The sequence below is a fragment of the Centruroides vittatus genome, unplaced genomic scaffold, assembly GCF_030686945.1.
Source record: "Centruroides vittatus isolate TY-2023 unplaced genomic scaffold, ASM3068694v2 contig_461, whole genome shotgun sequence".
Taxonomy (NCBI): domain Eukaryota; kingdom Metazoa; phylum Arthropoda; class Arachnida; order Scorpiones; family Buthidae; genus Centruroides; species Centruroides vittatus.
In genome coordinates, this window is record NW_027122257.1 from 802,879 (window position 1) to 825,510 (window position 22,632).

Below are 22,632 nucleotides of genomic sequence, written 5' to 3' on the forward strand. Positions count from 1 at the left end.
TATATATATATATCTAATGTCTTAATGTAAAGATGTGTTAACGTTTAAGATTTTGAGTATTAAATAAAACAAAGGGTAAATGCATACAATCAAATTTTATTTATTTTTATCTAATGCATGTATATCTTCACTCCTGTCATACATTAATAGTTTCAAAATTGTATATTATTATTTTATGAACAAATTGAACTTAAATGAAAATGTCATCTTGAGAAAGTTGGTAAAAAGATTAAATCAAGAATTTCTCATACCCAATAATCTCAAAATGACTAAAATTTGCCCAGCAGAGCCATACTGGATTTGATTGGATTTGAACTGTTATTTATCTCTCTAGACAACATTGAATAGAAGTACTTTAATTATAATCACTTTGTACTTTAATGGTGTGTTATATTTTAATTTAAAAATGAAGTGAAAAGGAAGTGATAAATATTTATAAATTAAAATAATTTAATTATTGTAGGTGAGACTTAATCATTATCAATTACATCTCAAAAGATATAATTGATTAAATAGGCAAAGTGGGTCATTGCTTCATTAGCCTCATTTGGCCAAACATCTTTCTAAGTTTAAGTTGTGTATTGTTCCATAATTAATAGTTTCAATTACTAAATTTTCATTGCAGGCAGAGAAGAGGAAGGAGATCATGTCTTCCTCTTCAGAGAGCAGCGAGTGCCTCGGCTGGGCTGGCAACGTCGGCTCGAAAAGAGACAGCGATAGGAAAGAGATAGAAAAAGACTATAAAAAGGTAAGACTTTCTTGTACTAAATAATTAAAACCAGTATTTTTCATGGCTTCTCTTCTGATGTAATTGTCAGATGTGATCATACGTGATCTGTTCAAAAAGTTCCAGAACTTATTTTTTCTTCAGATTTGCACATACCTACAAAGTCGTTTTCTTTCAAAGTATTCTCATTTATCAATACACTGCTTCCAGTGGTGCTGCCATTTCTGGAAGCACATCTGGTAGCATTTTTTGGAATTGCTTATGTGTCCCTGTTTTTCTTTATGTCTTCAATTACATGAAATCTATGTTCTTTCACATTGGATTTCAGCATAGGGAATAGGAAAAAGTGCAGAAGTGAGGTTAGGTGAATAGAGAGTGGATGGGGAAGTGCAAGTGTTCCTGTTTTATGCAAGAAGTTGCGAATCAGAAGAGATGAATGTTCTGGCACATTGATGCAGTATTCACAAGATCTTTTTCAGAGTTCAGGTCTTTTCTTTCTGAGACTTTCTCTTAGGCTCCTTAGCACTTATAGGTAATAGGTCTGATTCACAGTTTGTCCATCTGGTAAGAATTTGAGAAGCACAATGTCTTTGATATCAAAAAACACTGTCAGCATGACTTTGACCTGACCTTTCACATTTTATTCAGCTGTGATGATGTTTTCCCAACCAGCTGCAGTGATTTCCTTTTTGTGTCCATGTTATATTTGTACACCCAAGTTTTGTTGCTGGTAATGATTCTTTTCACAAAGGTTCATTTTTGTTGGCACAATCCAAAAGATCCTGATAGATGGCAACCCAAATGTATCTCTGATCTTGTGTCAGGAGTTGTAGCATGAACTTTGTAGTGACACAAGGCATCTGCAATTTTTCCTTCAGAATGCTGTGGCATGAGCCTATTGAGATATTGCACTCTTCAGCAATATCCTGAACTGTGAAATGATGATTAGAATGCACGTCTTCCAGAACTTGTGCAACATGAGCATCATCAGATGAAGTTGATGGTCATCCCTCTCATGGGTCATCGTCTTCTGTCTGCCGACCATCCTTAAATCTCTCGAACCCCTTGTAACGCCATGTACTAATAAGATACTTATTGCTATAAACCTGCTTCAAAATTTCATTGGTCTCCATAAATATTTTTTTTAATGCTTTCTGCAAAATTTGATGCTGATCTATTGCTTCTGCATGTCTATCATCTTGCAAATTGCAGACCACCCTATACATGCACGTAAACAAAAATATGTAGCACGAAAATAATTGTGGCAGAATAAGATGACGACCTGGCAGGCTATGAAAGAAGATTACTGCTATTCAATGTGCATTGTTGCCAGATTGAATTGGCATGCTATTGAAATGTACCAGAACTTGAACAGACCATGTACTATTTGTATTATAATCAGAGTGAATATAATTTTGTGGTGTATCTTTTAATGACTCAGAATAGTATAGAGTTTTTAATGAAAATAATTGTTTAAAATAATTTTATAAATATTTACATTTAAGTATGTTTATGACTGTGATGATGGATTCTTAAAAAATATTTATTTACAGTTTTATCACCAAATGAAAGATGAAAATAAAACTCTAAAAGATAGATTAAAGAAAGTAGAAGTAGAATTAGATAATACAAAACAGCAGTTACAAAAAGCACTACAGGTAAACAGTTTTTTTTATGCAAGTTACATTTATTTTTTTTAACTGTTTGACTAAAACATATTTTGAATTTTTGCACGTAGAATAACAGCAGGAATTCTTTAAGTGACGCAGAAAAAAGAGTGAGTCAAAACTTTTCAAATATTTAATATTTTTGTAACTATCTTGCTATTATAAACCTATTATTATTGTCAGTTATTTAATGTACAGCTTTTAAAATCTGTCAAGAATGATGGGAAATAACAAGATAGATATCTACTCTTAGGTTAAGTTATATTGGAAGAGTGTACGGTTCTCAATGACGCACAATTTTAACAAAAGTATAATAAAAATCATAGAAAAGCAGGAGTAGGAAGCTTTAAATTGTGTATATCTACCAGTGACTTCTCTGTTTTTTCTTTCTTTTTGGTGCATCATATCATTGCTTCGATAATTTGAAATTCGTGAATATGTCATCAATGAATCACGTATATTTCTCTTTAATAGTACATGCATCTTATTACTAGAAATTGAATGATTTGAGTGTTAAGAGTATATTTTATCTTATATTTAGATCTTTAACTTGAAAAATGTACTAAAATTCTTATTGAATTATGAAGAATCCAAGTAACTTCATTTCACACATTGAAAATCTTCCTAAAATAAAAATAAAAAGTCAGCTCAAAAGTTTCCAAATAAAAAATTTATTAAATGAAATTTTAAAATGTTTTTCTTTTACTAATGAAGTTGGAACATAAGAAGCTTTCAGATATTTCATGCAATGGGATTTTTTTCAAATTCTAGTCGACAGAAAACGCCACAAACATACAAAATTATTTGGAAAAAAAAAAAACAGTTAATTTTCTGTTTTTATCTGAAAGAAAAGTTTTATACAAATGACAGACATTCACAGCTGCGCAAATGACGTGAGGTTGCATAATATTTAGTCATTTGTGAGTCACGTTTCCAAATATGTAACATGGATGCTGTATTATAGCATCTCGGCAAATATCGGTCATAAAATATTTATTAAAAAAGTAATTTTTAAAATTATTTTTACTTATTTTTTTTTATTCTTGTTATAGAAATGTATTAATCATTTAAACATGGTTTTTTAAAAAAAATCTAAAATTAATTTTTTTCCTAACAGGAACGAAGATCTTTGGAAAGGAAGATATCAGAACTAGAAGAAGAATTAAAGGTGGGATGATTCATTAGAAAAAAAATTACATATTGCTTTTGATATATGATCCTCCACTAGTAAATATAAATATTTATTTTAAAAAAATTCAATATTAATACTGTTCGTGCTTATAGCAACATTAAAATATTTTAAAGCATGAATTTCAATCTCCTTACACGTCTCAAATTAAAGAGAGGCCATTTGTAACGAGAGATACGTGAATACAAGAGTTCATTCAGTGCGGACGGTTCCGTATTCGAATGCTTTTTAACTAGATTTAAACACTCCAGTTACGGTTGAGAGGGAAAAGGAGAATCCGCATTATGTATTAACATGTGTCATGACGCATTTGATCGTTAGAGTGATGCACACCACAACAAACGATCATCGTACCGGAATGGTGCTTGAGAAATGTGCTCTGTACGTAGTGGCTGTCGTTGTGTAGCGGCTGAGTGTCTCCAATGGATATGAGAAACAAAGGATGCCTAAAAACAGACAAACTAAAGCTTTGGCATGCATTCCTGTCTAACAAAATACTATTGCCTGTGCTTAGCTACTTAGCTTTAGCTGTTGTTGTTGTTGTTGTTGTTGTTTTTTTGTTTCCTTAGAAAAAGAAAACTATAAGTCACGAATTCATACTTTCAGAATAAGTGATGTCTGATTCTGTTTCAGAAAATTGCCAAAATAAAGGTGGAAAATGAGATACTTAAAACGGAAAACAAGTCTTTATCTCAAGTATTATTCAGTTATGCAAAATAGGTATGAGAACATTTTCGAAATTCTGGCTTAGCCGGGAATCGTATGCCATAGCTTTTTCTTTTTTTAAAATTATTTATTGAAAGCCTAAAATGGTGAATATGTGGTTGTAAGTAGTTAAAATGGAATTATCTGATTTCATTATTTTCTTTTAACTCGTTCTCTTATCAAAAAAAAATAGCCAATTGAATTTTGTAAAATTTGGTCCCTTTTTTTTTTTTTGTATAGATTTTGTTTTTGAAATTATTTTTCAACCATCCACTTTTATGTATAAATTTTTTGGGCATGCAAGCTGTGAGATTTTTGGATAGTTTTAGATGCTAGATTTTTTTGCTTTGTAGTTTGATAATTAGATTAAACAGTTGTTTTAATTGTATATTTTTAAACAAACATTAGATTTTTTTTAGAAGTATTTACACCCCTTTCCTATTAAACCAAATGAAGAAAAAAGATTTTTTATCGAGCTATTTTTGGGCTACGGAGAGAAGGCAATTTGTCACTTATACGACACAGTCGTCCTCTTTCAATAACATTAATAATTAAACATTATCGACAGGCGGCGCCTCGGTTCACTGAAATGGCAAATTATAATAATAGTTGAATTCTTTATTAGCCTAAATATAGCCCAAGAACTTTCTATCGTTTGGTTTAATTTCGTCCGAGTTCGCGTTTAAAAATCTTATACAACCGAAACGGTGAAAAAGTCTGCCGAATTAGGCTAGTTGTTTTAAATATAATTATTCATTCGGGGAGAAGTCGCCTCCAATATCAATAACATTAATAATAATTAGAAGCGCCTCTATCGGCGATATTCGTTAAACTAAGAGACAAGTTGTCACCATAGACGGTTTCAAAGCTAGCCTATTAATAGCCCAAAAACGTTTTTTTTAATCGTTAGGCTTAATTTCATTACGAGACTTGGTATATTTTTAATTAATTACAAAAGCTAGCACTTACAGAATATTAAAATTAATATATCGATCGGAAGCGGTGCAGTTTTTTACACTTCCATCTATTTTTGTCTTTCAGGAGACCGAACAACTGAAACTGGATAACCAGAGGCTGAGAGAAGAAAATGGAGCGCTGTTAAGAGTTATCAGCAAACTTTCCAAATAAGTACTCTAGAAAAAAGGCAAACAAAAAAATACACTTAGTAACATATTCTCTCTCCCGTCTCGCATCCGAACTTTTATATAAAACATTATACACGTATATAAAAGTCGACGGACGAAAGTTCTGCAATAGACTTCTTTACACAGTAACAAGGTAACAGGAGGTGTAGACTACGTTAAAATTACTCGTAATTTTACCGTCGACCACCGACAAATTTTCTTTGCCTTCCACGTCGAAGAGCGCGTGCGTCGAAAAAATAAGGCTCGAGTGCCTGCTTTAAAGTGCCTTAAAATCCAAAAGAGGAAAAAAAATCGAGTTCGAATTTTCGGCTAATTTTTCTCGTTTTCGATCCGTTTACAAAAGTTAGGAATCCGCCATCTTTTTTACTTAGCGTTCCGGGTTCGAGAATCACGTCGTAGCCATCGTCGCGCGCACCCGATAACCAATCGCGAAGCTCGTTACACGCTTATTATTATTATTATTATTTTCATTACCGCCCGGTTTTTAAGTGATTCGTCCCGTCGGTCTGCACTCGCACGATCTAAGGCGAGAAATTCGCCGAACTTAACGTTAACGAAATAACCGATTTTTTTAAACGTCCGGCATTTAAAAACAATGGCTGCGATCGGAATATATTCCGCCCCCGACGAACGGACGGACGTCAGTGCAATGCGCGTTAACAATTTTTTTTTTTCGTTGGTTTGGTGTATAGATTAGAAGAACGTGCTCAAATTTTTACGTCTAGACACCGGTGCAGACCGTCTTAAATGAAAGCATTTGATAAATTCCCCTTACCATTATTATTATTATTATTTGTCTGCTGTTAGTAAAGTTTATTGCCTCGTCCACTAATAGTGTTTTGTTGAATTGTGTTGATAGTCTGATATAGTATTTATGAAGTTTTATAATGTTCTTTAGGTTTACAACAACCTGTACAAAAACAAATAAATATAGGCAAATAAAATTATACTTTTTTTGCTTTAACGCCGATTTTTATAATTATTATTCGCTTCCTCTGTCTTACGGGAGGGCCTTTGAAACGTACAGATTTACAAAGGCCCTACCGGGGATCACTCCACACCCGTTTGTATCGGGTGTGTGGAGGCCTTCCCAAATGTGTGTGACTGGGTATTACGTGGTGCAGATAAGTAGACGGGTGGCTACAATATACTTGTGTGGAGCCCATCCGGCCACACGAGTCTAAACTTGTTTACAAAATTTGAGCTGGCTTCTCTAATTACCTTCCATCAATTCTCCCGACACGCGGACGGACGTTTCATTTATAGAACGCAATAGATGTTTATCCTTTTGATCCGCGTAATTTCTGATCGTAGCCAAAGGCAATTTATCATTGCGTAATGCATTTACGGGACGGGATCGATTGGGATAAGCTGGATTCTCCTTTCTACCTGGATGCCCGGCGGAAAGCGGAATTTACAGGGGCGCGCCCCGCTTAAATCGGATTTGAACGTCGACGTGTCTTCCCATCGATCGACCCGTAAACGACACAGTTTGACATTCATTATGTAAATTCGTGCGGGATGACGCGTTGCCTTTTTAGAGAGGTTACACGCCGAGCATGCGACGTTAAAACGGATGGCCAGAATTCGCGTAACGCTATGTTTCGGAGCGTGGTGGATGACGTATTGGTTACGCGGAACGTTTGGAAACGTCATGGGATTAGGTTTACGAAACGTCAGGCCAATTCGACGGCTCCCAAAAATGCTTAACGTCGGGTTAAAGTACGAAAATGGCGGGTCGGAAAACGCGCGCAACGTTTTCCAGCCCGTAACGGAAGTTCTATTAGGTAGTGGCTCCATCTGGCGGTTAAATGTTTGGAAGCGGACGAGTCGGTCGACAGCGACGACGCGATAATTTATTTTTAAACATTACGACGCACGCAACGGCACGCGATTAAAAAATGGCCGAAGCGTTAACCGGATCTTGGCGTAAGTTTATTTTGGCAGAAGGGAATCTCCGGCATCATCGCGTTTTTCCGAAGCCGGCAATTTTTTCGTGATTTTTTTCCCCCGTGGTTTGGGTAATTACGTCGGGAGATTCGGTCCGGCAGAGGGCGTCGCGGGTTGCTAGGCGACAGAAGCCAGGCCGGTCCGTCAGCCAGAGGTTGGTCGTCTGCCAGCGAGTCGGCCAAGCCAAGAAAGAGGTTTTTATTTATCGTCCGCGTAGTTTTTTCGCTTTCGCCAGCCACGAACAAAGCGAGTGATGGTTTGTCGGCCGCCATCTGCACGGAGACGCTGCGAGACGGCAACAACAAAGGACGGAAGCGGGGCCGGAAGGACGAATGCCGAAATGGCCTAAAAATGGATCCTTATCCGGGCAGAGGCAGCAGGCACCTCAGCACCCATTTGTTCTTTCGCATGGACCGCGCAATGCACAGGAAGCAGGACTCGCACCCCGCAGCCTCGGGATTCTCGTCGCTGCGGCCCGAACTGGGTCGTTCGGCCTCCGAGAGGCCCGTCAGGCCCCCCCGCATCAGCCGGAGGTCGACCGACACCTGCAAGTACCAGCCGGGCCCCACCAGGAGGCACCTGCCCACCAACTTCGACGACTTCTTCAACCTGCCGCCCCCCGTCTTGCCGCCGGAACTGGCCAACTACTGCCGGGAACAGTTCCAATCGTCGGACTACGCGCACCGGCCGGACGACGTCTACGCGCCTCGCTCGCCCGACGCGTCGCCGCCCCCCGGAGACTTCGGCGTGGCACAGGGCCTGCGCGACCCTGGGCCCTACTCGCCGGATGCCATCGATCCCGAAGAAGCGTCGCTCTTCCACGACGCGCCCGACGACGCCGCGCGATGGATGGTGGCCGTCGAACACCGAGGATGCGACGCGAGGACCAAGGTAAGAGATCCGTCGCCGCCGCCGTCACCTGTCGGCGGAGGCGGTGTCTTTTAATTGTTCTGGAACGCTTCCAACTCGACCTTTCGCCGCCTTTTTTCCTTCTTTCGCCTCGCGTCACGCCGTTCCGTGGCGTCTGAGCCGGCGACCGGCGCCGGCAACGGGGAAAGCCGAAAGCCACCGAAGGAAGGGCTACGCGTGTCGTCTTCCGGTCCGTTACGAAGTTTACGCGTCGTGGCGTACAATAAAGTCGGTAGGGGAAGTCGCCAACGCTCCAAATTAGGGAAGAAGACGAGAACGGTCGCTACGTTGTTTTTATCTGGGATCTCGCGTCGGTAGACGACTAGATCTAAACGCGAGGAGCGACGCAAGCCGCGAAGGTTGGTGACGTCGGAAGGACGATCGAACGCGTCGTGCCCAAAGAGGAAAGCGCCGTCGATTCGTGCAGCGCGTGTGAGTCAACGGGGGACTGCTGCTGGGCCATGACCACCCTCTTTCTGTTTCAGGAGAGCGTTTCCGGCCGGGCGACTCACAGGGATTGCGTCATCATCGACCTGGCGGAGAACGCGGGTTCGTCGGACGCGTCGCCGGCCGCCGGATTGACCGCCACCTGCCAGCTGACCCGGAAGGCCTTCGAGTTCTTCCGCGAGTCTAACCCCGACAGCGAAGGACTCCTCCTGATGGACGTGGAGAGAACCAGTAAGTCCCTCTCGCGCGCGTCGCCGCCGGCCGGGATGCGCGGGAGGGGTAACGTCCGGCCACGCCCCCGGATCCGTGACCGCGCCGCCAAATTAAAAAAAACTCATCTTTCTCCGGCCACGCCCTCGACGTAATTACCGTCGGGCGGGGCTTCTATCGATCGCTCGGGTCCTTCGGGACGGCGCCGTTTCTTTCGCCTACCGCGCACGCGACGTAATTAATATACAGCGGGGAGGAGCCAACCAACGACTCTCAGATGAGCCATTATAAACCGGCTTTAATCCCACGTCATTTAATTCGGTCGCAGGTTTAGTCAAAAAATCTCGTACGCGTAGACGCTGAACGGAGTTTAAAGGTCTTAGGGGGTTAATTACGCGGAATGACGTCATACTAGTATTTTGTATACGCGTCGAACGGGAACCCGTTTCGCATTTTCGGTAGGATTACGGAGACGCTCTCTTATTGTTTGTCCTTAATTGGACGGAAGGAGCCGTTCCTTCCGTCATGTGTCGTATAAACAAAGACGAATTCTTTCCTCCGGAGTAAATCACCAAAGTTTTATTAGAAGAACAAATTACAGGAGGCCTTGGCTTGTTTGAAAACGAGGCTGTGGTCTCTCCGTCGTGTAAACGGCGCACACAACCTTTTCCGTCAACAATTCGGCGGGCTTCTTTTAAATAACAATACGAGTTTCTTGTGTTAGGTTTCGTCGGGTAGGGAATTACGTAGCTTGACATAGTCGTCTCGATATCGAAAAAATACCCTCCACTCGTTTCTTGTTATACGAAATCCATTAACACCTTTCTCTGAGAAGAGCGTGCGACGGACGAAATATTACCGGAAGTGCATTTTTTTTTTACCGGAACGTGCGAACATTAATTCGAAACTCGATATAAACCAGCGGTACTCGAAAAATCTCCCTCCCACGCTACGAACTATTAAAGTGACGTGATAATTTCGTAACGCGCGTCGGTCGTGTCTTCGTAAGTAATGACGTAGTTTTTCTCGGAGTACCTCGCGTTTCCGCTTCCGATCTGCCCGGACTCCCGCACTAAGGTCTTTTTTTGTGTCACGACAGGTCAGTTCCCTTTCGTGACGTACGTGGTGCCGAAGACGGGAAGGGCCGAGCTGCACCGGTTGGTATTCCACCTGGAGAGCACAGTGGGCTCGCAGGAACACGACCAGCTTCATCATATAGGTAAGGCACGCGCTCGCAACGCGACACTTTCGAACGGCACTCGAATCGCGGCCAAATATCTAAAAATAGAGCCAAGGGAATGCGGTTTGGCAGCCCCTACCCTCTTATAAAATTCGATTACGCGCCCCGTTTAAGGTCGGGTGGGGCGGACGAGTTCCGCTTTCGGCGGTTCAGACAAATTACGCACGTCCGGTGGTCGCGCGCGCGAGAGTTCGAGTACCGCTCGGCCAGGAATTTCTGAAAGATATTTTTAATTTTTGCAGCCGGCTACGAAGAGGTGGCGGCGGTGGACGGGCCCGAGGACGAGGCCCTGCCGTCGGGGGCCTCCAACGTGGGCTTCATCATCTCGGCCTTTCGAGTATTCCCCGGGGAGGACCGCGAGAAACTGGAGCGCCACTGGCTGGTGTGGACGGGGGCCAACCTCATCTACCACCGACTGCCCCGCCACCTGGGCCTGACCCGCATCACCCTTCACAAGAAGGTTTTCCCCGAGCGGGGCATCAACTACGTCATGGTGTGTGAGTGCGCCACCCTCTTGGACTACGTCACCGAAGCGTGCGTCTTCGTCGACCACTTGCGAGCCAGGTGCTGCGGTCACACCGCCCTCTATCGAATAGTGGACGTCTTCTAACGTCTAGTGATACACAAAAATCTCGGGTACATTTATATGGGCGAGCGCCGTCCCACCTTTGTACAGAGCGGTATTTTTTCGTTTTTGTTTTGTTTTTTGCTACAGGACGGCGCCGGCCTCTTGTAGATACTTCCTGTCCGTATAATAAAGAAAATCGTTCCGTATGTCGCCGTTTATCGGGCCAGTGGCACCTTGCCACCCATTGTTAACGACAAATAAGTCTGTAAAACGACCAGAAATCGGAGCACGTAAATAGAACCCGTCGCGCGCGCGCGTTATTCCCGATTAGGACACCAGGAGAAAATCGGGCGCGGCGGAGTCAATCAACCAGAGGCGAGTTTCGTTGGTGGAGGTTTTTTATTTCGTCTTTGACATCCCTCGATAACAAAACGATGTAAAACAAAGGGCCACCGTTCGAGAGAAGTATTTACATAGAAAGTGGCGACACGCAACCCGCGACAAGAAACGGAAAAAAAAAACACCGGAACGAGAGAAAAAAACAAAAGACGTCTTCTCCTCCGTTCGGACGAGTGTAAAATTATTTGTTTTCCTTTGTTTCTCGAAATGGTCGACGGGAGCCGGTAGAAAAGTTCCTCCCTCCCCCGACCGGAGGGGAGGTCGACTTCCACTGGGACCGCGCCGCCCGACGTCGAAGGGAACGGAAGCGGCCACCGAAACTTTTGTTGTTGTTTTTTTTATATCACAAAGAATCGACCTCGGAGAGAGTTAATATAAAAAAACCGGAACGGCGATACGGACAGACACACGCACGCACGTATACACGGATAGAAAAAAGTCGGCGGCGCACCGAGCGCCTTCCGCCCGCAGACACTAAAGGGGGGAGAGACCGGGGTGTTAGTAACCTCTACGACACGAGTTGCTACTCTGGCTACGGGGGATGCGGATGACGTTGCTAACCGCGACTATCCGTCGGGCGACGTTAGTCGAATTAGTAGTTTTTTAATTAGTAGTATTTGGAAAAACATCGAAAAGATGGCGCCGGCGGCGGCGTCGCCACCGCGGAGGGCGAGTGCGGGCGTCGCGCCGCCGGTCGGAAAGTTCAGGGAAGATCTTCCGGCGGCAGCCGAACTTCCGGATAAGGCTCTTTGGGCGAGGGGTGCGGCGGCAGCACCGGGCCCACCGCCCCCTCCTCCTCGGCTGCTCCTCCCACCGCCCCGTTGGCCGGCGGCACGGCCGGCTCCAGGGCCCCGTCGGCCGCCGCCACCACCAGATTGGTGATGGACTTGCTCTTGACGCACTGGAAGTCCACGTGACGACTCTTGGCTTCCTCCTTCTCCCACGACATGCGCAGAAAGGGTCTCTGCACGTAGTTGTAGATGACCTCGGCCCGGCCTCCCGGCCTCCTCTTCACCTTCTCCTTGTAGGTGGGGTAACCTGCGAACCAACGGCGCCCGGTTAGTCTCCCCTGACAAGCCGTCGACCCGGGGTCGAAAGATCACTCACCTTCGATTCCCAGTCGGATCTTCTTGAGTCCTCTCTCCTTGAGCACCTGCTTGGCCACGTCGCGGTTTTCGATGTATTTGAAGAAACGGTACATGGCCGAATTGTAGATAACTGCAAAGAAATCCCACGTCATTTCCGGCTTGCGGCGGGCGGCAAAGGGAAAGTCGAGTATACTCACTCTGAGACTGCTCTTCGCCCATCTGGGGAGGGTACTTTTCGTCCCAGTCGACCACGTCGTCGTCCAGCAAGACCACGATGTGGCACTCGCGGTCCCCCTTCTGTGGGCCGAAACCGAAAGGTCAGAGGAAATAAAAGGCAACGGGAGGGGAGGGGGAAAGAGTCTCACCTGTGCCGAAGTGACCATAACGGGTAGCAGCAGCTCCTCGAGAAACTTTTCGAACTGCCTTCGCGCTCCTTCGTTAGACAGTTCGTGCAGCAGTCCTCCTGGAAAACAGCGGAAAGAGATGAGAGGAGGGGAGGGAACCACCAGGGAGGAAGAAGGCGCGCGTACTCACTCAGGTTGTGGCACTTGACGGTCTGGGCGTCGAAAGGGACCAAAAGGTAATCGCAGGCCTCTCTCAGTTCGGGAACCGACACGCTCGGCGGACACCTGACCACTCCCGTTTTGTAGTACTCCTGTTAAATAAAAGCGTTTAATCCGTTAACTCGTCCTTAAATTTCACCCGCTTCTAATTTCCCATAATTCTACGTTTGGTTACGTATAAAGCACGTCACGGTTACGACGAACGTTGCCACAACGTACGGCATGTTAGCACGAGACCCCTAGCACAGAAAGACTTTCCGACATTCTTAGACATCCCTTAGCGCGTATCGACGTAGACTCACGTGCATACGCGGGTAGTGACGTAAGCGGTCGAGGGGTACCACCCTCCCGCCTCAATCTGGAGAAACACGAACGAGATTACGGACCTAACATACAGGCGATTTTTGAACTTCCCGCTGAAAAGAAGGGAGAAAACAATTGTCGCCCGGGATCGACGACGAGATCTCGGTATGACGCGTAAACGTGGCTAAATAGAGGTGGAATTTTTCGACGGCGGGTGACACCCTCTGGAAGACGACCCCACTTTGTCCTCGGGGTCCTTATCGTTCACGAGTACTTTTGAAAAATCCGCCAATAATTCCGGTAAAAACGGGGGTGAAGAATGGCGGAATCAATATAAATCCCAGGTACTGTACGTTCTCGAATAAGGAGGCCGAAATAAACTCTCGGGATTCGTTTTAAACGGGATTTCGGAAAGTCTGGCAATTGGGCCCAAACAGAAGAAAACAAAACACAAAGAAGTGTGTCGTTTGTAAAAACGGGAAGATCAGCAATTACCACGGAATCATTGGGCAGCCCTTGAACCCACATGTAGCGCGTAAAAATATCCACGGCAGAAATAAAATAAAATTGCGTGCGGTGCCACCTGCTACGGAATTTAATAACTTTTTACACAATTAATTATTACAAAATGGCAAAAAACTTAATTTTGATAGTAGAGACGATTTTTATAAAACGAGTATAATCTCTATTATCTCCCCCACTCCACCTTTTACACCAAAACCGCAACGTTCCGGAAAGTTTCGACAAAAGCTGCGAGAGTTATTAAGCTTGGAAGTGGTGAACAAAATCGTCCCCATCACACGCTAACATCTGTACGTACAGAAAAAACCCCCCAAATTTCTTTCATTTCTCGACGTCTCCAGGCGCCGAGTTCAAAAATGTAAAAAACTGTAGTGTTTTAATTAATACCGAAGATTCGGGGAAGGAAAAAGCTAAGTGTCTATTTTCAAAACAATTACAGAATCGAAGAAACCGGAAGATTTTTTTAAGTATTTTTCCGGGGCCAAATCGCCCAATAAAGAGCCGTTCCCTAGCGGAAACCGGGTATAAACTGAAAGGCTTCCGACCCCGGAATCGGAAAACGAGACCATAAACAAATTGGAGTGAATGGGAAAGAAAAAGAAAACTATGTTTACGTCACAGAGCATTCTTCCGTTCTCGTCGGAAAATTTCTGGACCACCGCCAGAAAAAAAGCAAGAAAGACAAATGGTGGCACGGTTAATACAATCGATTGGCCAACGTCCGGAAACGATTTATCGGCGGACGCCAGACACGTGGCAATTTCTCCTCCCAAACGGGGTAGAGGCCAAAGGTGAGGTTTCGCGGCCTTTACGGTTTGATTCATTTCGGTTACAAGGCGACAGGTGGGCCGTCTGTCGAAGGGAGATGCATCCCGGGAAGACTTTCCGAAGGAAACCGACCTCTATTCGGAAGCCACGAAGGTGAAGAGAACCCGGAAAACTCCACGTGGCCGGGCGCCAACCCGCCATCGTTACCGGCGTTGGGTGGTTTCGCCCGCCACCGGTGGCGCCTCTCATTTAGGACGTCGGCAAATAGCCAGGGCTTTTTGGCGGGAACGAACTAAATAGGAAAAATGGGCACTCACCAATATGGCTCTGAAGACCGTGGCGGATATTCCTTCCGCCACTTCGTATTCTCCTCTGTCGTTTGGACGTGTGAAATTGTTTTCCAAAGAGGAGCCGAACATCCTGCAAAAAAAAAGAAAAACGTCAAAATCTCCACCTTCAAATTAATTAATACGAAAGAAAACATGGCGCAGAGAATTAAGAAAAAATTTCTCAACCCTTTAATACGCGAAATAATCTTTTTGTGTTTTTACATTTAAAAAAGGCGTTGCGCGTAGACGGCGGGGACATCTCGCTAGACCGCCCCTCACAACACAAGACCCGGCAAAGAAACACAGTTAAAAAACGGGTTCTCGGGTCCGTGGTAGTCAAAGCCTGGATAGAGCACAGTAAGTCAGTTTAATCCGCCAAAATTCTTACTGGGTAAAAGCGGTATGTGTCCACACAATTTTGAAAAGAGGAATAGGCGAAAAATGACGTAAATAGCTTTATGATTTACTTCGTTGTTGGATGGCGGGAGTCTTACCCACCTGATTTATTCGGGAGGGAGACGTAATATCTCCCGAACTCGGGTCTCTACAAGTCCCCGGGATGCTACTTTTGGCCACTTCTGTGTAAATCTTGTGCCTGACAGAATACGGCACCCGCGTGTATCCAGGCAAGAGGAAATCCTACCGGGTACTAAACGTTCCTGTAAACTGTGCCCTTGTTCCGCAATAAATTGTCCCTTTGTTTTGATATTTATTGGCATTAATGTTTCGTTCGTTTTTAACATCTCGGTGCGTAACTTTTAAACCAACAAACACCCATCGACATATGTTAATTTCCGCCGTCGGTAACGTTTACATCTTTGGCCCACAATTATAAAAGAGCTGTACAGTGTGTGATCGGTTAACGAACACTTTTGCGAAAAATTTTTATGTTCGGACAACGAACACCTCACAGAACAAAGACAAGAAGCGACGTAAAATAATAAATACCGATTGATCTTCCCTTGTCTCTAGGCAACAATTCGGAACTTTTCGGATCGGGGGAGACGCTTAACCCGGTAAATACTCATCGGATAGTATTCCTCCGAACTTTGAAACTCTCCCTTGTAATTCCTGCCTTTTATTTTTTCTGACAGAAGCAATTCTTTTATAATATTCGCGAGACTGTCGGGCGAGCACTCGTTAAGCTTTGCATCGGTTTTTATTTTCGAAAAGTGAGAGTATAATAGCAAAGGTAGAGTGTGTGCAGAAGATGTCTGATGTTGCTGGGCAGTATGGCTCGAACAGGTCTACAGTTGGCCGCAGTTCAATCTTATCTAAGAAAGACACAGTATAATCAAGAAGATTCAAGCAGCTAAAGGAGTAACAAAAATTACATCTGAAAAATAAAGGACATTGAAGAACTCATAATGGAACCTGAAACTGATCTTACGACAGAACACCAAGAAACTCGGCGAGATATGTTTTCTTCTGAAAAAGAGGATTAATGCCCATATCTGCTATTAAAGATCTTCTGAAGAAGTGGGAGGATGTCAGAACAACGTCTTAGAATGGCATCCAAACTAGGTTGAGGTTAATAGGCTTAGGGATCTCTACAATTACAATGCTATTAATTACTTCTGAAAAATCCTGAGAGAAAAGCAATCGACATTAGACAGATTCTTTAACCCCACAAAACATGACCGATAAAAGTGCAAGACTGTGTATATATGTATTTTTATTATTACATATAAATAAACGTAGTAAGAAAGTATATAATTTTTATTTTTTGGGGTCTCCAGAACGAATTAATCAAATTCCCATAAAAACTTATGGTAAATCGATAATCGGTTAACGAAGAATTCGGATAGCGAACAAAGTCTTGGAATGGATTATGTTCGTTAACCGATCACCCACTGTATACTTAGAATATGAAAATACAGTTTTATTTACACGATCTAAATCCATTTTAAATGTTGAATTATGAAGAATTTCATATTGAAATTCTCCATAATTCAACATTTAAAATGGATCGAATATACATACAGTATATATATGTATCGCAAACTCGTCAATCAGATGTCCACGTGAAAACACGCCTGTTTTATTTTTCGGAATAAATGACATTCTGGGGAAGTGTCAACCTTTGGCACGATCACCGACTACTTGTTTTGAAAAAAAAATTTTAAATCACTTTCGAGGGTGTAACTTTTAATCTCGTACAAGTGTTTTTTGAAACATTTACAATGGCTTCCTCTAGATTACCAATGGTTTTTCAAGCTCTTCTTGTACATGCTGTCCTTCACATAGGTCCGTGGGAAGTAGTGGCAAAGACTCGGATTTGGCAAACAAAAAAATCCCTTCTGTGTCCCTCTGGAACCCCTTGTTGGATATCAAGCAATTACCAAAAATGCTGAAAAGTTCTGTATTGATCCTAGTGGTATGCGGTCTTACATAAACCATGTTTTGTTCACGTTGAAAATTTTTCTGGATGAAAAATGGTAAAACTTCGTTTTTCCTGATGTTGGAATAAATAGTGGTACTCGTTGTCTGATGGAAAAATATTGGTCCAATTACGCCTTGGTGATTCATTGATGTCCAGTTGTTTTCTGAGGATGCACGGGCATCTATATGAATTTCTGGGGATTTTCGGTGGCCTAGAATAAATAATTTTGCCAAATGAAATCTTTCTAGATGGAAGTGCACCCCACCCAAAAATCACAAATTGAGCATCTGTGACTTTGTCATCAATTAGACTGAGAATTGCATTTGCCACATCAGCTCTATGTTGTTCCATTCCTTAGGAATCTCTTGAAAACATGTGGATCTTGAATGAAACACTCCTGCAATTTTCCTGTGCAAAATTTGACAGATGCTACTCTATGATACTACAGGTAATTTTACTGATAAAATATCTTGGGAACTCCAAAGCAGCCTCTTTGCTCAATTCTAGCGGCTCAGTATATCATGATGGCAACCCTCCCATGCATTAAAAAATGCTCCACAATTCTGATTTCTTGCTCAAGTTTTATGGCTTCCATTGCTGTTTATCTTATTCTCCTCCTTCACGAAACTATCTCAAACTTACTTGCACGAGCACTTGCTGCAAAATAATGGTCTTTGGCACATCACTTGAAACACCTAGTATAATGATTAAATGTAGTGGCTTGGCTGTAGTTCATTGTGCATCTCTATTGTAATTTATGCTTTAAATAGGAAAAATCATTTGTCAAAGTATAACAATTTAATCATCATACAGCGTGTTAATTTTGAGAATATATTTTTGCAATCTGCTCATGTATTCTTGTATCTCTACACTGTAGAGACAAAAGAACATGTGCCAGGAATAGTATTGATCTAACTTATAGAGTTTTGTCTGCAAGACATGTTTAAATATCAGTTGATGTGTTGAAATGATTTATTTACTGCTTTTCAAAATTCATCAATGTTCATTATATTTGCAAGCATTGATTAAGCATTAATTTTGTATTCACAAACAAAAATATTATACAGGGTGTCTATAAAGAATGTCCACCTCAAATTCTTAGTCAAATACCCTGATACATTTAGCCGATGTTTTATGAGTTACACAATGGATATTGCACAAGATGTACAGTTTTTTCCACAATTCATATAATGTTTACATTACAGTGACTCTGTATGAGGCCCATGTAATGTGACAAACACTGATATAGTATTTTAACTCCTGTTACACTCTGGATAACATGTCAGGTGTCACCATGGCTACAGCTTCTTCAATTCTCACTTGCAATTTGTATAGATCACATGGAAGAGGCATGTCGATGACACTGTTCTTTACGTAACCCCACAAGAAAAAAAACTGCAAAATTTGTGGTGGCGTGTTATAAAAACGATGTCATTGCAATGTTTGTGACCAACTAGAATAACTACATCAGGACAGTGGACAAGAGTATCCACCATCAGTATGTTATGTTGCCTTACACCTAATGCATTCTGATACATTTGCCAAGGTAATATGCTATAACTTACTGGGATTAGGACTTTATATACACACTGTATACATGCAAAAAGAAATATATAGAAGATAAATACGATAAGAAATGTGGTGGTTAATTTATTCATTTACTGGCCCTTGGCACCGTAGTAAAAGAGAGGAAAAAGAAAAACAAAAAGTTATTTACCTCCCCAACATGGTGTCAGGATGAGCTGCGAACAGAGCGGGATCTACTATGAAATGCGTATTGTCTACAATTAACGTGATTCGCTCGTCGCTACTGGGAAGAATGATGGGATTCTGATTGGCTGCGGGCATCTCGTCGCTGCCACCGCCTCCATCTAAAATGAGACTAGATACGTTAATACACTGATCGGGTAGATGATTCCTAGCCGGACCCATGTGGTGATGCGGGTGATAATTACACGATCTGCAAGAAGAAATCACAAAAGGGTTTCGTTTAGTATGCTTTTCCTGAAAATAAAATAGAAAAAATATCTTTAATATGACGCGTAATTTAACAGAAGCAAACGTTTGAGGTAAATAAAACTGGTCTCAAATCTGGCAAGACCAGACTTTTAATTTAAAAAAATTCTCAGAAAGCTCACTTTTTGTTACACCGAAAAGCCTTAATAACTGAAAATTACCAAAAAGCACCGTAATAATTCACAATTATTAAAGTGCTTTATGGTACAGTAAATTTTCTCTTGTAAAAAAAACAAAAAATAAAAATCAACACCTACTTATTTCTGAGGACTGTGTTATACACAAGCTTAGAAGTGGAGGGACTGACTGTTGTAGCACTGTCTGTTAAACTTGCACCACTTACAGTGATCTGTTCTAGACGGCTGACCAAACAAGGCTTCAGTTTGGGAGAACTATTGTACCTAACGAAGAATCGTTACTCTTTAGAGTCTGAAACTTAAGTTCGTTACACATAAATTATGATAAATAAATTTTAAAAGACAATAAGCAAAAATAAATATCTTGAAACTAGCCAGATAACAAAAGAAGAAATATAATTTGTTGGTTTTCTCCTATTTTTTTTGATGTTAAGCATGTCGGCAAAGAGAATAAAACCATCAAAGAATCCAAAATTTCTCAATTTTGTCCATGAAAAAACCCAATACAAGACAATTTAACCAACCTCTGTCTGAAATATGACAGTGTTAAAACAATTCAACTAGGCAAATTTTAAAATTTGATATTTTTAGATTGGTTCTCGCATTTCAATTTTGTCATGTTTCTCGATTATAAGCCCGAATAAAGTACCGCAACACATAAATGTCAATCCACTATCGCACGACTAGAAGAATTGCATACCATACATAGTACATATTTTTCCATACCGGTTGCGGCAAATCAATAATTGCAAAAACGGAACGGATCGATGATAACCGCACGCCGAAACTACGGTTTACGAGCTACGCGGCATCGTAGTAGTTAATTTGCCACGCCGCGAGGGAATTGTTTCGAGAAACACTCGAGTAAATTCGGAAACAATTATGTCGAAGATATTCTGAGACAATTTCTGCCTAATTTTAAAACCTGCTAGGCTTACAATGTAACCGATCACACAAGAAACCAAAGCACCTGCAAATATTTTAAAAAATTCAAAAGAGTTTTTTACAGTTTTTATCAAAGAAGGTAAATATATTAAAGACTATTACTTAAATATTGAGATTCTTAATAAATTACGAGAGAGAAAGGGATTGAAATTTTTAAATTATGATAACTTAGTTCTCCCCCTCATTCTTGATTACACAAGAAATTGCTAAAGAAATTTGCCTATTTGCAATTTACTTAATGACCAATAATTACAAATATCGAGAATTTTTAAAGTACAATTAGAATTTAAATATCTTCAATATAAATATAATCCTCAATTTAAATATAGAAATAATGAAAGGGAGAAAAAGAATTAAGGTAAATTTAAATATAAGATATTTTTTGCAAGCAAAGGAAAGACCGATTTCTGCTTTGTATCTTTTGGATAAAAAATAAACATTCAGATCTATAAAAGAAATCTTAATGAGCTATTTTGCATATAGAGACTCAAACGTATTCTTTTCTAAATTAAAAAAAATCCTAGTTTTAGAGGAATGTGTTATTTGTATCCATTGTTTACCACGTTTTACAGCTTGGCCAAGGCCAAGAACAGACTTCTGGAATAGAAGCGACCTTTAAAATTAATTAAGATATAACAGTATGCGATAAAGAAAAGGTATTTTCTTTGTTTTTCTAAGAAATTAACAACGAAACATTTCCCAATTCCAATTCGACTAGAGAAAGTTGTCGTCCACGTGACGGAGGGCGACAGAAAATTTTTGGCATCCGACCAAGGAGAACCACGTGATGGTTTCGAGACAGTTCAAAGTGTAGTTACAGGCTATTAGGATGTTTTAGCAACCGAATACATCTACACCGACAACTCTATTGTTTACACAATCAAAAAATATATAATATGATAATCTAAACAATATAAAAAACAAAATCTTTGTATTAGAATTGTAATTGGAATTTAAATATTTCTTAACAATTTAAATACAGTAGATCCATTAATAACTGTAAATTATGTAATGTGTTTATGACTTATCACACAAAGCAATCTCTAGATACATTTATAATTGTATAACCCCAAAATTTAATTAAGGAAATTATCTAAATATAAAATATTTTTGATATATACATACATAATTACATTAAATAAATACTTAACAGTTTGGTATCAATCTTTAATTAGTATCATTATTAAATATAGTAGACTCTTGCTAATTTAACCCTCAAACATCTGGCCTACTCTCCAGTGTGATCACCTATGCACTTCCATTTCTGGGAGAATGTTAGTCGTGTCACACATCACGTTCAATTGCATTTCATTTCCGTGTACAGTGTTGCATTTTGGCAAGCCGTATTATTTGTTTTCCTGCCTGCTTGCTGCCAAAAACAAAGAATAAAAAATTGGTACCAAAGGGCAATGGGTCACATTATTTGACATTTTAGGGGCTTTGGGCCTATACATTTTTGGTAATCCAACACATTCTAATTTCCTACTCCTCCGTGCAAGGAATGGTTAGATTAACGAGATTCTATTGCATTTGATTAATAGGAAAGACTAGGACATTCTCCGAGACGAAAGAATACTCCGTTCCCAGGGCAAGACATTTCTGTATTTTAGACAAGACATTTAATGCATAATTTATATAAAAATGTACACCGCCGCAAAATAGTGGTCGTCCCTCAAATTTGACAACCAAGGAGGAAATGTTTTCCGGTCGCAAAGATTCTCCATTCACAGAGGAGGGCATGGAAACAAAAGGAAGACAAGTCCCACAATGGAGCCGATAACAACAAAAACTCCGACTAACTATGGTAATCCCTCCATTTACACTAATTTATTCTAATGTGGTTACACATTTTTTAAAATTTATTTTAAATAATCGACTTTACAAAAATAAAGGATAGTTATATCAAAAGGCATGTTTTTTATGTCATCAGTAACCTCCTACAGATGTATAGGAATTAAAAAATCTTTAGTCAAAACTTTTCTACCCTGGTAAGAATAAAATGCCAGAGAATATGGAACAAATCCCATTTTAAAGAACTTCTCATGGTTCTGTCTGGGTGGTTTTCACCAAACCGGCATCCGGCCAAACGGAGACGGGCGCAAGCACGGCAACGCTCAAAAAGAAAGGGGTCCACGGATCCCACAAATATAAACGAGAGAAAAGCTTGGAGGAGAAGAGCAATTTACAGTGTAGGCTACATTCAGCAAGGCAGAGAGAAAGGAGAAACCAACACCTTTGGAAATAACAAAAAAAAAAAAAAAAACGGGAGTGGTATGGGAGAGAGCAGAATTCCGATAGCAAACGGATGGTTTCGAGGCCGTAAATGCCAAAATTCCGCTTACGGGGGGGTCGGAAATCGAACGGATAAAAACACAGGACGGCGGTTCGAACGTATCGGCATAGGAAGAGGAGGAGAGGTGGC

At 41.3% G+C, this 22,632-nt stretch overlaps 3 protein-coding genes across 10 annotated transcripts in view; 2 read left to right on the forward strand and 1 right to left on the reverse strand.

The window, feature by feature from the left end:
* LOC136977588 (protein phosphatase 1 regulatory subunit 12A-like) overlaps window positions 1–6,397 on the forward strand; it is a 52,849-nt gene extending 46,452 nt beyond the window's left edge. For 2 of the 3 annotated variants that reach the window (XM_067273108.1, XM_067273110.1), the window contains exons 18-22: window positions 626–748; window positions 2,281–2,385; window positions 2,466–2,504; window positions 3,512–3,562; window positions 5,330–6,397. In XM_067273108.1, the coding sequence (XP_067129209.1) occupies window positions 626–748; window positions 2,281–2,385; window positions 2,466–2,504; window positions 3,512–3,562; window positions 5,330–5,416 (405 nt within the window). In that variant the 3' untranslated portion in view covers window positions 5,417–6,397. Of the gene's footprint in view, window positions 1–625; window positions 749–2,280; window positions 2,386–2,465; window positions 2,505–3,511; window positions 3,563–4,216; window positions 4,333–5,329 lie in introns of those variants that run through there. The other variant, XM_067273109.1, reaches the window with a different exon arrangement.
* A 1,067-nt stretch (window positions 6,398–7,464) lies between these two features.
* Window positions 7,465–10,963, forward strand: LOC136977593 (uncharacterized). Its single transcript, XM_067273121.1, has 4 exons — window positions 7,465–8,274; window positions 8,778–8,970; window positions 10,049–10,168; window positions 10,432–10,963. Exons 1-4 carry the CDS (start codon window positions 7,735–7,737, stop codon window positions 10,797–10,799), a joined length of 1,221 nt encoding a protein of 406 aa, XP_067129222.1. The 5' UTR covers window positions 7,465–7,734; the 3' UTR covers window positions 10,800–10,963.
* Window positions 10,964–11,137: 174 nt separating this feature from the next.
* Window positions 11,138–22,632, reverse strand: part of mri (mrityu) — an 80,703-nt gene continuing 69,208 nt past the window's right edge. For 3 of the 6 annotated variants that reach the window (XM_067273112.1, XM_067273115.1, XM_067273116.1), the window contains 8 exons: window positions 19,386–19,529; window positions 18,830–19,072; window positions 14,718–14,820; window positions 12,779–12,899; window positions 12,610–12,707; window positions 12,442–12,541; window positions 12,264–12,374; window positions 11,138–12,194 (listed from right to left, as the gene is read on the reverse strand). In XM_067273112.1, coding sequence (XP_067129213.1) covers window positions 11,860–12,194; window positions 12,264–12,374; window positions 12,442–12,541; window positions 12,610–12,707; window positions 12,779–12,899; window positions 14,718–14,820; window positions 18,830–19,072; window positions 19,386–19,529 — 1,255 coding nt within the window. In that variant the 3' untranslated portion in view covers window positions 11,138–11,859. The remainder of the gene's footprint in view (window positions 12,195–12,263; window positions 12,375–12,441; window positions 12,542–12,609; window positions 12,708–12,778; window positions 12,900–14,717; window positions 14,821–18,829; window positions 19,073–19,385; window positions 19,530–22,632) is intronic. The other 3 variants (XM_067273118.1, XM_067273114.1, XM_067273113.1) reach the window with 2 other exon arrangements.

Bases quoted from the DNA above. Each gene is read 5' to 3' on its own strand.
- LOC136977593 (XM_067273121.1), top strand. From the start codon at position 7,735: ATGGATCCTTATCCGGGCAGAGGCAGCAGGCACCTCAGCACCCATTTG. The intron at 8,275-8,777 runs GTAAGAGATCCG...TTTCTGTTTCAG, and splicing joins GATGCGACGCGAGGACCAAG to GAGAGCGTTTCCGGCCGGGC. The intron at 8,971-10,048 runs GTAAGTCCCTCT...GTGTCACGACAG, and splicing joins GATGGACGTGGAGAGAACCA to GTCAGTTCCCTTTCGTGACG.